The 18,730-nt window shown below is 41.3% G+C and overlaps 1 protein-coding gene across 2 annotated transcripts in view; it reads left to right on the top strand.

Moving 5' to 3' along the window:
- Nucleotides 1-18,730, top strand: part of LOC130115927 (beta-1,3-glucosyltransferase-like) — an 87,166-nt gene that overhangs the window by 57,901 nt on the left and 10,535 nt on the right. For both annotated transcript variants that reach the window (XM_056283809.1, XM_056283807.1), the window contains exons 7-11: nucleotides 7,326-7,462; nucleotides 7,632-7,695; nucleotides 8,801-8,929; nucleotides 10,145-10,214; nucleotides 12,582-12,695. In XM_056283809.1, the coding sequence (XP_056139784.1) occupies nucleotides 7,326-7,462; nucleotides 7,632-7,695; nucleotides 8,801-8,929; nucleotides 10,145-10,214; nucleotides 12,582-12,695 (514 nt within the window). The remainder of the gene's footprint in view (nucleotides 1-7,325; nucleotides 7,463-7,631; nucleotides 7,696-8,800; nucleotides 8,930-10,144; nucleotides 10,215-12,581; nucleotides 12,696-18,730) is intronic.

Here is an 18,730-nt window from a genome sequence, read left to right as displayed (position 1 = left end):
CTTACATTCGAGGTCTAGACTTTTGAATGTCAATATACATTCTCACTCAGATTTGTTTCAAGACCTTTCAAAAATTAGACCACTTCGATGGTTAATGCAGTTATTGAAATGGTTATTTTTTCACTATGAGATGGATAGTCTCAATAGACTAGTTTATTTTCATTTGTATGCTACTTAAATACCATGTCATTCATTTACAAATGTATTTACATTTTTTTATTTAAGTGTGACAATTTCATCTAAAATATATTGAAAACATAATTTTAAAAGCTGTTAAACAGACTACCTTGTTTTATTCAATGTGTTTTTATTATCATTATTTTCAAATATAATGTTTTTCTTTATAAAACCAATATTTGCTCTTGAAAAAGGGAGGGTCGTCTTATATTCGGAACAATACGGTATTTAGCAAAACACTCACTATAAATATATATATACACACGCTAAAATATGATAGAGAGGCAGAAGCAGATAGTGGCAGTAAAGTCAGCTATTTTAATAAGTTGAAGAAACAATATATGAACACATATCTACAGTATATATAACAACAATATATGTTACATATCAGAGAAAATGAAAATATAAATCCCCACCCCAAACCATATTTACACATGTACAAAGTTGCTTACATAGGTGACCAGTACATTACACACAATGGACAAACGTAAACACTGACAACACAAAATATTTACATGTGAGGGTAGGAAGTATACAGTTCGTGTGTGTGTGTGTATAATAAAGTGGTATAGTACTCTAATAATATCGTAATTATATCCAATAGAATGATGTAATAATAAAAAATAAACACAGATATACATATATATTTTAAAGAGATAAATATATAAACAAGGTAGCATAACAATGTAGGGGAAAAAATAAAAGTTGCTAATTAAAGTTTGACATGAAACCCCTAAAACCCTTGAAAGAGAACTGTTTTGCAGAGTTTCTTTCTCGTGCTCCCTTTCTGCAGGTCAAGAGAGGTGAGTTTTGCAATGTGGTGCAACCTTATCTTGAGAAACACAGACACAACCAAAGACAAGTTGTAGTGGTGGTTGTCGATGCCAAACTGTGTCTCCTCAATGTGTTCCCCAAGCAGAAAAACATCCTCCGTGCCAATCTCCTCTCAGACGATGTGGGTGACTGTAGACAACTTTGGAGTTTGCTTTGTTGCAGCTTGGCGAATCACCCTCTCTGCAGCTCTCAGCACCTTATAATAATAATAATACTACATTATATTTATATAGCGCTTTACACAGTGCTCAAGGACACTTTACAGAACAGAGAAAATAAGAACAAAGAACAAAGCAACTTTAATATACAAAGATTAAAATATTTTTTAAAACAAGATAATGAAATCAAACCTTCACTGTGCCTTGTGATTGAATCACTAGGCCGCCGCCCGCCGTTGTGTTTCAGGGCTAGAAGGTGGTGGGCAGCTCTCGTCACATGATGCTCGCACGGCACACATCACAGGACAGCTTTCGCTCTATAACTTTTTTAAATAACTGCGTATCGCGCCAATTTTTTTGGGAGAAGGGAGAGGTCTTATAAACACACACACTGACTTAATTGCATCACGCCCTGTTTTGTTTCCTTGGAAAAAAGCTCTGTGCTAATTTTGCGGCGTGTTACTTTCGACCCGGTTCTCCCCTGTCTTACTGTTGTTGGGATGGATTACATGTGAATGATACAGTCTGTGCCACCTGTGTAAAATTCTCTGGTCAATATAATACCAGTAACGTTAATATTGTTTTATTTGTACAATAGCATTCTTTTGTCAGTTGTAAAGTCAGTGTTATGGAATATGACTTATAAAGTCTCAGTTCATAGCCGGGTGAACACCGGCACTGAGCATAGCCTAGCTAGCTGGCTACGATTTCGCAGTTGGACATAAATACAGTACAGTAATATTATATTCACAAAATACAACCAATAGTGATGTTCAATCTTACTTGTGAAAAGTAATCCCCCGAGCCCTGTTTTCGACGGTCCGTCGATTGGAGCAGGAATATGCTGAACAGTGTTCTGGCATCTTTCTCAGTCGTGTATTCTGCTGCTAGGCAACTCGTAGGATGACCGGTCCAAGATGGCGGCCGTATTTCTCGCGCCCCAACAGCCAATGCGGCGTCTACTCTTTATATGTCTATGCTCAGAACACCAGCTCGGGCTGAGATAAATTGTGACGGCAATAGAGTGCCGAAGTCACGCCCCTTCCGGTGGAGCTCATGGGACCTTAGATCGGAAAAAAATATGAATGGCAGTGAATGAGGAGAGAAATATCTTTTGGTCCCGTTTGAGTTGGGACATGAAATCAAAATATGTTGTTAATGAATTTAAAACATACATTTTAAAGTCAAGAAAGTCATACTTTGTCGTAAAACTGTTGAGATATAAGCTTTTGAAACAAACGTAATTAGAAAGACTACACAGGAGACGGTCGCGTATGTGACGTCATAGCTTTCGTTCGCTTCCTGCAGCTTGGCCTCCCGCTGAAATTCCGCTGATTTATGATTAATGGATTTATGATTGAAGATTGAAGATTGCCCGTGTGTTTTGTGCCAGGTTGCAGTCACTCCAAGCTGCAGGAAGCGAGCGAAAGCTATGACGTCACATACGCGACCGCTTCCTGTGTAGTCTTTCTAATATTTATAAATGTGCTACTCTTTGAAAACAGTACAAATGAATTAAATGCATTCCTTTTTATAACATAGGATGTACTCATTGCAGAGGAGACAGGTTTGATAGACATTCACACCAAAAATAAAGTGATGAATTCTAGTTATTGAATTTTATGTGGAGAAAGACAGATGAACAACATATGCTGTCATATGGCTGCAATACTGAGAATGTAAAAACTTGCTTTCTGATGGCTGGGTTATACTCAGAGCATCTGCATTGGCACACTGATTAAAACATGGAGGAAAATCTTTCAACAGTTAATTTGTTCTCACAGGGTTCCATTCAAACAGTTGACTGTAGTTCGTTTATGGTAACTCAGATGATTTAAATGCTAAAAGGTCATGGAAAAATGCTAATCAATAAACTAGGACACTCGGATGCAACTAAAAGGCAGCTAAATCGGGGAAACAATCCCAACTGTAAAGAATGTCCACACTTACTCAAATAATGCACCTGAGGGTTAAACATAAGGAACCGCAACTCAACAGGCCACAGCTCACCCAGAGAAGAGACTGAAGCAGACACTACAGCTGTGTTCCAACCCGTCCATTATCACGGATATAGCGCACTACTATATGACATACACTATGTAGGGAATAGTGAATGAGTGAATGATTTCAAACACAGCTATCATCGGGCCTTTCAATCAGTCCAAGTATGGCTGCTGATTAGGTCAGGTGTGCCATATTGATAGCAGGCTTGGTCCCATCCACCCAGGTCTGAGCAGGAGGGATGATTTTCTACAAAGAGTTTTTGGGCCGGATCCACATAAAATAGATTGCACATGAACTGTGCAGCATTTACCCTCACAATCTGCCCTGCTTAATGTCATATGGTCCACACCATTCCCAAAGATTTTGCATAATAATATGCTGGTGCAAACATGATCTCGTTAGTCTGCTGCTATGATGTCTGTGCTGTTTAAAAACACACACACTCATATAGCTGATTTGATCATCTATTGATTTAGCTTTTTCACTCAGTAAAACAGTTAGGCTAAATGAGACTTTCTCCTTGTACACACATTCAGTACTTGATTATTTCAGGTTCTGCACATTTTCTTGCCAAAAGAGAGAGCAATAGCTGCCCTGTTATGTTGTGAATTGGCTCTTTGTGTTTATTTCATGGTCTACTTATGTGTTAAGCCTATGACATACCTGTAAGTATAAATGTGTGAACTATAGTGTTAATTTTCATAATCTCTGCATATCCTACATTAACGTGGGGATACTACCAACAGTGTTAATTCTGCTCATGAATAGAAGTAAGCTAGGCTATAGGCTACTGACAGTTGTTCTATGCAACCATGAAGGCAACACTAAATTGATTCAGTGATACAATAACACACCTACACATAAACAGAGACATAAATCATAGACTACAAGTTTCACGTTACAAGCGAACATTTGTCATCTGTTCTGTTTAGTTATGTGTCTCCTGATTTCAACGACAATGTTTTGATAACACAAATGTGACAGAAGATAAATTACCTTCTTCATTGGCCCCTTGTCTGTTTGCTCGAAGTCCGATGATGTGTCAGGAAGAATCAGTGGGACGTCTTTAGCCTGGGAGCTCATGTAGACGCGCAGCATTCGTAGTTTACTCTGCTCGTACAGCTCGCTCACCGTGACGTCATGGGATACTGTGTTCTGCCTAAAATCACCAATATCTAACCGGAAGTCTTCCACTGGTCCTTTGGATGAATGTCCATTTGGAAAAAAACAAGTCTTTGCCAGTCTCCAGTAGTTCACCCACAGTTACTGTTTTCTGGGCAGACAGGTGTCGTGTGCCACCTCCATTTCTTGTTCTGACCTGATGGTAAGTGCCGTTATCAAAGTGGAGCCATCCCATTTCAACTCGTCGTGTGTCTTTCGTTGCGTTGTTATTCCCAGCAGCACCAGGGCCCGCTGCTGCTGCTGCTGCTGTGTCGACAGGGGTTTCCTGTTGGGCCCCCAGTAGTCTGTCTCTTACTTGCTGCATGAGAGCGGACTCCACTGACCTGGCAGCTGCTGACGTTTCGTTTGTCACAGTTGTTTGCCGACAAAATGCTCGGAGTGCAAGTCGGTCCCCATATCTTATGTTATACCGTCCTAATTCCTCGTTTATGACACTGATGTCGAGCTGTAAGAAGCAGGGAAAATGTCAAGACATGTTTTTAAAAAGAAATTAAAAATCCCAGGCACAGAAACTAGCGAAACTAGACTAGGATTAAAACATTAAACGTTAGCTAATCTACAAAGCATGCAATGAGATAACGGCGGCACCATTTAGCCTACCTTATCATCTTTTAGTTGGTTGATGATGCTATCAGCTATATTTCGGGTTTTCAGAAAAGACAATAAATCCACTTCTGCTGCCATTCTTTCAGCTGAGCCAAGGCTAGGTGGTAATGCGCCACAGGAAGTACCATCTCGTGCTCACGAGATACTGTCTCGTGCTCACGAGATACTAACTGGTGCGCACAAGATAGTATCTCGTGAGCACAAGAAAGTATACACCAGTTAGTAGCTTGTGCTCGCGCTCACGAGTTAGTTAGTATGTGGTGCGCACGAGATACTAACTGGTGAGCATGAGATAATAACTGGTGCTCACGAGATACTAACTCGTGAGCACGAGATAATAACTGGTGCTCACGAGATACTAACTCGTGAGCACGAGCACGAGCTACTAACTGGTGCATACTATCTCGTGCTCACGAGATACTATCTCGTGCCGAGATACTAACTCGTGAGCACGAGATAGTTAACACAAAAAAATTCGCCCATGTCCCCTTAGGGGCTCCGTAAAATTTATACTTGGTCATTTTTTATTTTATTTTACATGTTCAAAATGAAGACATTTGATTTGATTTGATTTGAACATCACTTTATTTTCTCATGTCAGGACAGAGCGTTACTTTTAATCATTAACTCATGTTTGTATAATTAACTCCGTGTGGGCTCCAGGCTGCCAGCATACATAACATACCTGAGGTGGATGGGGCAATGAGAGATGAAGTATGAGTTAGGCGGTCAAAAACTGTGCATTTCTCCGTCTGTATTGATGCACTTTCGCTAGATGTTTCTGAAGATCGCTTGTGTTTCTGCCCTTACATGCAAAAGACTTGTTGCACTTGTGGCAACGAGCATTGTCAGCATCGACTCTAGTGAAGTACGACCAGACTTTTGACCATTTAGTTGTCTCTCCGCCATTGTGTGTGTGTGCATGAGAGAGAGAGAGAGAGAGAGAGAGAGAGAGAGAGAGAGAGAGAGAGAGAGAGAGAGAGAGAGAGAGAGAGAGAGAGAGAGAGAGAGAGAGAGAGAGAGAGAGAGAGAGAGAGAGAGAGAGAGAGAGAGAGCTGGCCCTGCTACTCGGCTTGCACATACGACAGGCTCTGAGAGAGAGATCTCGCTTCTGGATTGGGAATAGTGAAAATGCATCTTAGACAAATCTCTCAGTCATACTGCAAATTAGAAATGGATTTGGTGAGATAAATGATTCAAGATAAAGTTTATGTAGCCTAAATGAATAGGAATTTTGTTTTCTTTATTTCTCCAATACCGATGGCACAACCGTTAATGTTGGAGCTTATCAATACTACGGTCTTTAACAATTTAGCACCAGTGCCTGTTTAGTACCGAGTTTTGGTACCCATCCCTAGTAGGCACTGTGCTGCCGTCACTGGGTCCAAGTTGTCAGCTTCAAAGTGGGCATAAAAGTCGTTAAGCTCATCCGGGAGGGAGGCGGAAGTGTTGATACTAGCCACACTGGGTTTAGATTTATGGTCTGTAATCGCCTGCAGCCCCCTCCACATGTGCCGCGAGTCACAGCCACTGTAGCCATTTTCCAGTTTGTCCTTATATTGTCTTTTAGCGGCTTTGATGGCTTTTTTGCATGTTTGGTAGCATCCCTTGTACCCTGATTTAAAAAGCTGTGGTACGCTCCCTCAACCTCAGGCAAATATCACTGTTAATACAGAGCTTCTGGTTCATTTCTGGCTGGTTTGATTAGTGGGGACTCTTAGTTTGTTGGCATTTTGTTAAGGAAATACTGTCTTGGTTATAGCTTGACATTTTGAGAGCCCAACAATATCAGTAGAAAATAAACTTAAAATTTAGTTCAGTTCTTTCCAATGTCTTTGACAACACCCGCATGAACTCAGATACCTCAAATGTGTTTGCTCTTGAACTATCTGGTGTAAAATTTTCTAGGAATAGAAAAATATACTGCAAATATTCCAAAGCCTTGGTCAAGGACTATTGGATGTATGTTCCCTGGCCTCTTTAAGCTGTTTTTCTTTCATGATTTTCCCACAAATTCATATTTTTCCATCTTTTGTTTTTTGATGCAGAACTTAAAGTGCAGTTGCCATACATTGTTATTCATTGTGGCTACCTGTTTTTGGAGAAAGAATTAAACTGTAGTGAGTGTAATATCAAGGTAAATACCATGAGACTATACATTCACTCATTTAAGGCTATGCAAATGAACTTGATTTGACAGTGTACCTTAATGAATTTCAGAAATACTGCTGTGACTGGAGAATAAGAAGTTGTTAATTGTACCCAATGTGCTGTGCAATATTTACTCTACATCTCAATGAGTTCTTTCACATGAAATCCTAAAGGCAGCATACATGCATTGATAACTCTCTATCCGTTTATCAGGAGTGGTTTCTTGGTAAGCCTCTCCACGATGAGGAGTCCACCATCATCCATCACTATGCCTTTGCAGAGAATCCCTCCGTCTTTAAGTACCCAGACTTCACTGCTGCTTGGGCCTTAAGCATCCCTCTGGTGGAACGGTTGGTATATCTTCATCTGTCTTGATTTTTTATATATATACATATTATAAGGACTTAAGCCTGTAGCTGTTCAGTTTATCTAACACTGCTACAAAAATTAGCTCTTTGTATATACTGCGTTATTTTATCCTGCATGGTTTTAGACTTGCTAATGGATTTATTGTTTTAGGCTTGCGAACAGAGTGAGAGATGAGCCACTGAAATCAGACTTTACCATTGACCTGAAGCATGAGGTAAGATGACATGGAAATCATGTGGCCAACCGACATGTTTTGTAATGAATTTCATGATGGAACCTCCATCTTTTCAGTCATTTTTTCCCCTTGCTGTTTTTTTTTGTTTTTTTTTCTCATGGCGAAGCCAACACCAACCCACTGGTATTCATTTGCACATTGAGTAGAGTATGAAATTCATCTAACCTTGAAGCAAAATCTCATTACTTCTCACCACTGTCATGGTGCAGCGCTGAGATTCTTATTTCATGAGAGAATACCACTAAATTTCAACAGAGAAGGGAATGAGGGACTTTTTTACAGAGGACAGTGCATCTAACCACTCAAGCACAATCAACAGTGGATTCACTTCAAGTATTTAACTAAAATATTGTATAGGCTGTAAATACAGAAAATCCATGTATGCGCCAATAAAAAATTGCAAGTTTTTACCATTTTTTGATGTGGATACTAGCACAACTCTATATTTGCATTATGTGATATCTATATTTAACTTATGATTTTCCGATGAAAGGTCATTTGCTTGCACATTGAGACAAATATTCCATGAATCCTAATCCTCTGTGCCTTAACCTGGTATACTGTCAGCTGAGCAGCTCGCAATCTAAATTGGCATAACATGACAAAAATCAGTCTCTTTTTTTCATTTTTAATTTTTTGCGGGAGACAGTTGCTAAGGTTCTTATATACCAAATGTGCTTCCCTGAGCCATACAGTCAATATATGTAAACACTTCAAATGCGTAATGCAGTAAAACATCTCAATTTGTTCCAGTGAAGTCTCATTCTCTCTTGACTGAATATTTACCACATCCCACTGTTTTGTTTGTACTCTGTAAAGTAAAGGCGCCACTCACTGCCCTTTATTCCCGTCATGCTTTTAACTCTTGTTAGCCTTTTCTCCCACAAGGTATTCCCACCAGGCATTTCTTCTTTGCTGCTAGGACTCAGAATGCTTGATCCGTTGTTATACCTATAGAATATATTTGGGTCCTTTTTGCCAGAAAAGAGAGAAAAACACTTGATTGATCAGCCCTGTTAAAAGTTAAAGATGCATTTGCCTGTGTGACTTGTAAACCGTACAAATATGATCCTCCTTATTGCAGGTTGCATTGTATATCTGGGAGAATGGGAAAGGTCCACATCTGACTGCTGTTCCTGAGTTGTGCACTGAGCCTGAGGATTTCCCCCATGCCCAGCACTGTGTGACCACACGCGGCGTGCCGCCCTTTTGTGTGGGTATTTCATGCTCTGTAACGGACACCTTCGGGATCATTTGTTCATTCTTCCCGTTTCAAAGTGGAAAGAGAACACATAGTTGGCTTTATCCCAGCCTATTATGTTATAAAGTCTAACACACATTTTCCAATATATTGTAAAATAATTACTCTCATTTTTAGCGTCCTATTCTGGGAAAATTAATAGCTCAAGGGTTGCTCGTGAGTAAGCTTTGGGACATTTTTAATGTAGTGTACATTTTGCTGAGGTAATCTGAGGTAATCTGTTGTTCATTTAGTGTATTACTCTGCAATTTTTGGAGCTTGAGCAAAATAATTCTGGCACCCATAAAAGTGTATTTTCATTTCAGGCTGTATGTAGTTATAAAGGAAAACAGTGGGGTTGTTTTGTGCTCCTGTTCTTCTTTTACACACTGTCACTACTCTTCTCAACTGTTTCTCTCCTCCCTGTTTCCAAAGCTTTTATATGCAAAAAATGTATGTAAGCACAGTGTAAACAGGACTCAAGTGCAAGAATGATGAGCAGGCATGCCGGACTCTCAGTTGACTCCTGCAAAAAAAATTTTTTTTTATCATATCAATAAGAATAAGTAAACAACACTACACTAGTAAGGCTCCTCATACTGTGACTGGCTTCGGCACAACCTACCTTGGCAAAACAATGAGTCGATGCAAATTCTCCTGAGGTAAACAAGAACACGCTGATCCACATTCTGACTACAAGAGCAGCTTGGTTTCTCGGCACGGCTATGCTCAAGACTCGGCATTAGAAAGAAAAAGCAGACAGAGTTAAATAACCGAGCCTCCAGGTAGAGGCAACCAACAGTAATAAATGACCTAATCAGCTGAGAGTTACTATTGGTTGCCAGCTCCCTGACGCTGCCGGTGCCGTGGTCTTACAGTCTGTCTGTAATGCACCATAACGTTCTGAGATTTCTAAGTGGTACCACTGTGTTGACAGCAGGATGCATGGCATTCTTTTAGCTTCAGAGGGAGACACAGTCAGACGCCAGAGTACCTGAGAGCATAAATGAGAAGCACTTCGAATTCCATCCCAAATGGTTGGCAGCTACAGCGTATTACTACCATTACTTGAAAGTCCTCTGATCTCCTCTGCAAACCTTCAAAATGAAAATGTTATCTTTCAGTTTGATTATGTTTGTGTATTATTTTTCACATGCACTTTAACCCCATTGCCTGCTTTTACCATAGGGTCAACCAGTAAATAATGAAGACGTGTTTGTTGCTGTAAAAACGTGCAAGAAGTTTCACAGTGAGAGAGGTGAGTCATGCACTGTCTCTAAAAGCACCCACCGCTGCCATGACATTTCACTGAAATGGCATACAATCCTTTTCCTCATGTTGGCTAAAGGATTTGCTGCATCTTTTGACATATGTGAATGTGCAAGTGCTGTTTTCCCATTACCATGCCCGTGCTTCGGTGAAGTTATTATGCTGTCATCTTGAAAGGGTTTAATTATAAATGGGAAGGGAGAGCTTAAATTACTTCCATGTAAATAGGTGCCTCTCCCCACTAATATTTTAAATGATACATACCAACTCCATCTCACAAAGAACATTCAAGCGCCTCTTTTTATATCTATCTCTATCTTTCTTTATATCTGTTTAACTCAAGTAACACTTGTTTGGCATTTGGAGGTCCAAATCTGCTTCTCTTCCAGCTTACTATACGCATGGCAGATTCAATAAGTAAATGGTGTTGCAGATTTAATTCAGGGGAATCAGAAAATTCCCATGCCATTTTCCAATGATGTCATCCGGATTTAATTAGGCTGATTACTCTAATTACCAAATCTTCTGCAAAGCTGTCTTGATCTGTCACGGCAGTGGCAGGATTGAAATGCCTGTTAGATTTATGAGGCGGTAACTTGGATCCCCGAAGGAACAGATGCAAACTTTTAACATTTGCTAGAGGGTACCTGGGCTAAAATTGTGCATGCAGAAAACAGAACGGGGCTGCAATGAAGATACATGATGCAGCTGTTTAGTTAAATATTTGATAAGTATTTCGTTTACCATTGACCAGTAACAATTTAAAGTGCTCTTATGCAAAGACCAACCTTGTGGGAGCATTACACATTTTAAGTACAATGAAAGCATAGTCTTTAAATTATATGATATATATACATCATTATATATGATATTACATTGTATATATATATTATATGAATTATTCATCCATCCACTATCCAAACCGCTTATCCTGCTCTCAGGGTCGCGGGGATGCTAGAGCCTATCCCAGCAGTCATTGGGTGGCAGGCAAGGAGACACCCTGGATATATTTATTTATGATATAGATTATATGACTATGTATGATTATATTATTGCGGCATGGTGGCGCAGTGGTTAGTGTGGTCATCTCACAGCAAGAAGGTCCTGGTCTCAAACCCCGGGGTTGTCCAACCTTGGGGGTTATCCCAGGTCGTCCTCTGCGTGGATCAAAGAAGGTTGAATCAGTTCATCTGGATACAACGTTTATTGACAGATACGTTTTATCACTCAACTAAGTGACATCTTCCGCCTAAACTGACTGCAGGTATCCCAGTCAGGTGACATCACAGTGAAATCTTCAGTTTAGACTGAAGATGTTACTTAGTTGAGTGATGAAATGTATCTGTCAATAAACGTTGTATCCAGATGAACTGATTCAACCTTCTTTGATCTTCTTACCTGGATTATTGAGCATGCATCAAGACCTCTGTGTGGAGTTTGCATGTTCTCCCCGTGTTGCGTTTGGCTTCCTTCTGGGTGTTCCGGTTTCCTCCCACAGTCCAAAGACATGCTGGTCAGGTGAATCGGCCATACTAAATTGTCCCTAGGTGTGAATGTGGCGGCCCTGTGATGGACTTGCAGCCTGTCCCAGGGTATTTCCCCGCCTGCTGCCCAATGACTGCTGACATAGGCTCCAGCACCCTGCGACCCTAATTAAGATAAGCGGCTTGGATAATGGATGGATGGATAAATTATTTGATGATCTGTAACTACTTTACTGCAACAACAGTATTCCAGCTTTATTTGTTTTAGCAAAGTAATTATTAAAGCACACACTCGAATTTTGTTTCAGGGGTTTTTCTCTGTTCTTTTTTTAATGGCTGCTGGAAGGAGTTTTCAAGTACCACTAACTAAGACGGACTAGTACAACCGAGTTCAGAGGAATCTGAAGGTTTTCCCATTAAATCAAGGGTCAAAGGGGGTCACATCAATCTCTTGTTTATTAATTTGAGTATTGTGTGCCAAGTCATCTTGAACATTCAACCATTGTGGGAGAATTAAGGGGAAAATTGGTTTGTTTGTTTTTTTCAAAGGAAAGTAATTCCACTCAAACAATGAGCAGAGATGAAAAAAATGTCTCTCCTAATTCTCATCTATTTGTCACAGCTATCTCTAATAGTGGTTTCTGAACCTCTTCCATGTTTTAAGTACTTTTGTGTGCACAAAATGCAGACAAACCAAGGGTGAGAGAGTTTATTGCCGTTTTCAAGTAACTTTATATTTGATTGATTGATGCCAGGCTCATTATTTGTTCAGTGAGTAAGAAACAAGTCCATACCACGCAGAGGATCGGTTTAGTGGGTTGACAGAGTTGTTCTATTGATTTTTTTTTTTTTTGCCCTTTACGCTGCCCTAGTTCCTGTTGTAAAGAAGACTTGGGAGAACCATGCCCTGTTTTTAGAATACTACAGCGACTACGCCGATCCTTCAATACCAACCATCAATTTAGGCGTGCCAAATACTGAAAGAGGTGAGTACGGACTCTTACATCTCAACCCCCGTATTGCATCGAAGAAATGCTGTTTTTCCACACATAGAAAAAGGATTTAATTTGGAACAAAGTTTGAACACTAAAGATCTGCATACTGAATAAAGTATCAAAAATGATAAGCCTCTTATCCATTGTTATTGGTGTGTGCCCATGTAAGTCTGCCGTAGTGTGATTTTTCTGTCCATCTATAAGTCTATCTGTGTACCTCTTTATTGTTTCATTCAAGGGGCAATATCATTTCATCAGGGTTGGCTCAAACTTTTGGAAGCCTAAAGCAAGATTCTGGTTGTAGTTACCTTGATTTGAAATTGTGCCCTGTCAACACTGCTCCGTTTTGCAGAATCAGCAAAATTCTACTCAGCAGCTGCTGGTAGAGTCCCGCGGCATTATACAGCTCTCTTGAGAGGATATTGATCCCATAATTCAAATGCGTCTATGGCCCCAGCAGATCAATTTTGAATCAAGGGGTCATAGCTCATTCATATAATTTGTAATTTGATATGGTTTGATTTAGTATATGCAAAGAAAAAAAAGTGGTGAAAAGGAATAATGAGCATCAGATAATGCTCATCAGCTGCCGCAAAGTTTAAAAAATGTACTGTTAATCAAAGAAAGTTGAATCAGTTCATTTGGATATAACGTTTATTGACAGATACCCTTCATCATCATCTAAATGACCTCTTCAGTCTAGACTGACAGCAGGTATTTATGCAGTGGTGATTCCGTATGTGGCAGGAGTGTCGGAACAGTTGGGACGCATATTTTCCAAACACCGCATCTCAGTTCCTTTCAAACCCCAAAACGCACTGCACCTGAAATTGGTGTAGGGTCCCCCGACACAAACAGAGCAATATAGTGTATGATGTTAAGTGCCAGGAGGATTGCCATGACTTGTACGTTGGGGAAACCAAACAGACGTTGGCTAATAGGATGGCACAACACAGGAGAGCTAACGCGTCAGGCCAGGACTCCACAGTCTACATCCATCTACAGGCCAGCGGCCACTCTTTCAAGGATGATGAGGATGTGCACACCCTTGATAGGGAGGAATGCTGGTTTGAACGGGGAGTCAAAGAGGCCATCTATGTGACGAAGGAATGACCATCCCTGAACCGAGGTGGGGGCAGGGGGCTAAGAGTACATCTGCTGCCATCTTACAATGCTGTGATTGCAACTATTCCCCAATCCTCTGTGAATAGAACACATGGCCATTGTAACTGTAGTTAATGCTCACGGCAATTTCCATAGGAAATTGGTTTCGGTCGTTATAAGGGTGGGGATACCTGCAGTCAGTTTAGACTGAAGAGGTCACTTAGATGAGTGATGAAATGTTTTCTCTCTCAGTAAACGTTGTGTCCAGATGAACTGATTCAACCTTCTGTGACATAGGAGCCAAGCTTACATTTAGCTATCTAAGATGTACATGGCAAGGTAGTCACAGACATCTCCGTGTTTTTGCAGTGTGATTGCATGCTCATGTGGTGTTTTCCTTTTGTTTACCTTGGGGCTTGCCGCAGTTGTTTGTCCCAGATGGTTGTTGGGTGCGATGGAATAAAACATGTTCTTGGCTCTCTCCTTCATGCTGGTTTTCTGTTTCTGTAGTTTATCAAGTGTCTAATTAGGCGAACCTAAAATGCTCAATCACAATAACCCCGAGCTTAATGTTGGCTTCCATCCTTCTATAACTCACTTCGATAACCCAATGCTTTTAATGTTTTGGTCTATAATGTTTGCACATTTATCGCCAACTTTCTTTGCATATCAAGGATGCAAGTAACTGTCCTGCTAGAGTATAGTAAAGATGTAGCTGATGGAAGTGTCTCTTTAATTCGGACTGGTTCATGAGATCACATGAATTTCATGATGTCAACAACCTCCAAATACCTCCTGCCCACCTCAAACCAGACTAGAATAGAGAAAACGCTAGAAGTGTTCTTGCTTTGGCAGTCAGTAGGATGTTGATGCAGGACTGTTGTTTATGGTAAGAAGTCAAATAAGGAAGTGGGTTTTCAGGACCTTTAAGATGCATCTTTTTAATTTGTGCGTCACAGCGAGCACATGGGGATAATTTCATTACTTTTAGAGTTTTGGTGTATTTTCAAGGTTTGGCCTATTTCTGCATGACTCGTGGGGGTCATGGTATTATTGTGGGACATTCCCAGACTTTGTGTACAGTTGGAGTTGAAGATGGAAATATACAAACATGTTCATCTGATAAGCAGGTTCAGAAATTTTTTCCCATACAGACAATTAGCAGTTTATCAGGCAATTCAAAATAGCCTCACGGGAAGTTGAATCAGTTCATCTGGACACAACCTTTATTGAGAGATCCCAAGGGGCGTCCGCGTGGCGTAGCGGTCTATTCCGTTGCCTACCAACACGGGGATCCCGGTTCGAATCCCCGTGTTACCTCTGGCTTGGTCGGGTGTCCCTACAGACACAATTGGCCATGTCTGCAGGTGGGAAGCCAGATGTGGGTATGTGTCCCAGTAACTGCACTAGCGCCTCCTCTGGTCGGTCGGGGCCCTGTTCAGGGCGGAGGGGGAACTGAGGAGAATAGCGTGATCCTCCCATGTGCTACATCCCCCTGGCGAAACTCCTCACTGTCGGGCGAAAAGAAGCAGCTGGTGACTCCACATGTATCCGAGGAAGCATGTGGTAGTCTGCAGCCCTCCCCGGATTGGCAGGGGGGGTGGAGCAGTGACTGGGATGGCTCGGAAGAATGGGGTAATTGGTCGGGTACAATTGGGGAGAAAAAGAGAGGGAAATCCAAAAAAACAAAAAAGACAATCCGAAATAGCCACTGCATATACTGAGTGGATCTTATGATAACAAATAGACTTAAAACCAAAGCAACCAAAATTGTGATTTTTTTTTTTTTTTTTTTTTTTGGTCTGGCCTGATTGTTTGTCTGTTTTCCTTTTATCCGTTCTTTTCCTGTGGCCATCTGTGTTTCTAGACTGTACACCATTACTACTCTCTTCAGCCTAGGAGATCCTGGGCAATCTGAAAGCAGCATTTATCGTTGCCCCAGGAATAAGTAGTCACCACCTTTTTCCCCCCACTTTCCAGGGAATTGCATATTGCATATACCCAGAAACAGATTTAAAAATCATACCACTAATAGGTCTATGGGCTACAGTGACACAGACTGGATGAAATTGTATTGTTTTCAGTGCTGGATAGCCTCTCAGTTTTGTAAAGGCTGTGTGATGATTACAAAATGGCACTGGTTTCATTATTTGAAATCAGTAATTCAGTAAATAGCAGGATTGTATGTTTAGTTACCATGCAGCTGTAACAATTTTGATGTCCCGTGTTGTATAATGGGTGGCGCAGTGGTTAGCACAGTTGCCTCACAGCAAGAAGGTCCTGGGTTCGAGCCCCAGGGTAGTCCAACCTTGGGGGTCGTCCCAGGTCGTCCTCTGTGTGGAGTTTGCATGTTCTCCCCGTGTCTGTGTGGGTTTCCTCCGGGGGCTCCGGTTTCCTCCCACAGTCCAAAGACATGCAGGTCAGGTGAATCGGCCATAATAAATTGCCCCTAGGTATGAATGTGTGGGTGTGTGTGTGTGGGCCCTGCGATGGCCTGGCGGTCTGTCCAGGGTGTCTCCCCGCCTGCGGCCCAAAGACTGCTGGGCTAGGCTCCAGCATCCCCACGACCCTGAGAGCAGGATAAGCGGTTCAGATAATGGATGGATGGATGTTGTATAATGGCAGAATGTAATATAGTCCAGCAAGTTAAATTATCATTAGTCAGCAATTAAAGTGGGGTCAGATCCTGACCTGGGTGTAGTGTGTTTGAGTCATCAGCAGTTCCAGATTGGATAGCAAATTAAATAAGTAAGCAAATCCAGATGCATGAATGAAATGTCCTTAACCGATAGCTGCACATAATCAAGAATGTGTATCATAAAGCTGGGAAAGTATAAAGGGCTTTAGTGCTCCAGTACACATTATACAGAAAATTGATGAAAAAGGAATGCTCAATAGATGTATAAAATGCAAAATGTCATATCTTTCTTTGATTTGTTTTTGTTTTTCATTCTTCAGTCTGTTTTCTGAAATGCGCTGTGACCCAGTTTGCAGCTGCATGGATCATTGTCATGCCATCCACAGTCACAAAGAGTTATTAATCAATAAATAAACAAACTCCACAATCTTTAAATTTTGAAAGTGAAAAACAAAGATCCACAGCTGAAGGTTAAGTATAAATCTAGACATCGAGTGTGTGTGCACAAGGATGATGCAAGAGCTTGAAACTGGATATCGGTAATGAGACTTCACAACACGAAAGAGTCCTGGTCCAAAGCACTTTATACTCGCCTCCCTCGATAAATTTCCCCCATGCTAAAGGAACGTCTCCCCACCCCTCCTGGGTACAAATATGTTTGAAAATGCGGCTGCCCTCTCTTGTAAAGTTATGTCTATCAAATGAACGATGATTTGGGTTTCCGGGCAGCATAGCGGTCTATTCTGTTGCCTACCAACACGGCGATCGCCGGTTCGAATCCCCGTGTGGGAAGCTGGATGTGGGTATGTGTCCTGGTCGCTGCACTAGTGCCTCCTCTGGTCAGTCGGGGCGCCTGTTCGGGGGGAGGGGGAACTGGGAGGAATATCGGGATTCTCCCATGCGCTATGTCCCCCTGGTGAAACTCCTCACTGTCAGGTGAAAAGAAGCGGCTGGTGACTCCACATGTATTGGAGGAGGCATGTGGTAGTCTGCAGCCCTCCCCAGCTCAGCAGAGGGGGTGGAGCAGCGACCAGGATGGCTCGGAGGGCACGGTGATTGGCCAGGTACAACTGGGGAGAAAATGGTGGGGGGAGATCCCGAAAAAGATGTCCACACCACTGTTTTACGTCAATGTGTATGAAACGTGATTGTGATTTCTAAGCTCGGTTCACAAATCAAGTAACTCACATGACACCAGGACACACCGATAATGTTGTTCGGTTGTCTTTCTGTCAACTTATACAGAGATGTGCGCTACAAATAAACATTTAAAAAAAATTCCAAATTGAATTATCACAGAAAAATATCACAAGACTGCAACAAATATTAAAGTACAGGAGTGGAAAAATTGTGACTTTGCTTGCTTCCTGAAATGGAAAGTTTTGTCCACAGATGTGCATCCCCCCTACCCCCCATGAGATCGATAATTTGGTAAAATACCACTCGGGTCAGACGTCTTGGGTTAATTAACTGATTATGGATACAGTTTGAGTGCTGGTCGTCAGCTACTCTGTCTCACCCCCTGGGCCTTCCCCAGTAACCTTTTGCAACAAGGAGTAAAAACACAGGGCTCGCCTTGGGACCTGTCACTGAAAGTATGTTTGGTTTCTTATTCCTGTCAGCATTTCAAGGTGTCCCATCTTATTCCATATTCAGATTGTGAGGAAAGAAACACCTTGGGGTGCCTTATAAATAAAACAGTAGGGCCTCAGTGTCGTTTGTGATGGTTGCCACCGGGGATTTCCGTGTCTAGGCTTTCAGCCCCATTCCTGTGAAGGTATTTGGGTTGTGAGGGCTCGGTCTCTCTGGGTCTGCTGTATTTGTTATGGAGTAACCCTTCCACTGTTCTTACAGTTGTTTTTTTAATGTTATCGCAATAAATATTGCTCTGTCTAGCCTTTATGTTGCAAACATATGCGTCACCTGAGAGGTTATTTGACCTCTCCAGCCCATCACGCCATGCTTATCATTATAATGAGTGTGTGATTGCTGATGTTATAATTCTCTTGAGGCACTTTGTTAAAGAAGAGGGTTTTCTTATTGCCCGTGTACTAACATGGTAGGGATTCAATGTCATGCGAAAGGACATTGAATTAGGCTTTAACACGGTCCAATGGGGTGATCATTTATTCTTCAAAGACTATGATATATATATTTCTATATATTTTTTTGAAAATGGCAAGCTCATAATAAGATGAGATGTGTTAAAGTTTAATTGAAAAAGCATGCTTTCTGTCAAGCTGAAATTGCCTTATTTTGCACTATTGTAAATACATACACCCAC

The sequence above is a fragment of the Lampris incognitus genome, chromosome 7 (assembly GCF_029633865.1).
Source record: "Lampris incognitus isolate fLamInc1 chromosome 7, fLamInc1.hap2, whole genome shotgun sequence".
Lineage (NCBI taxonomy): Eukaryota > Metazoa > Chordata > Actinopteri > Lampriformes > Lampridae > Lampris > Lampris incognitus.
This window is presented reverse-complemented; position numbering and strand designations above follow the sequence as displayed.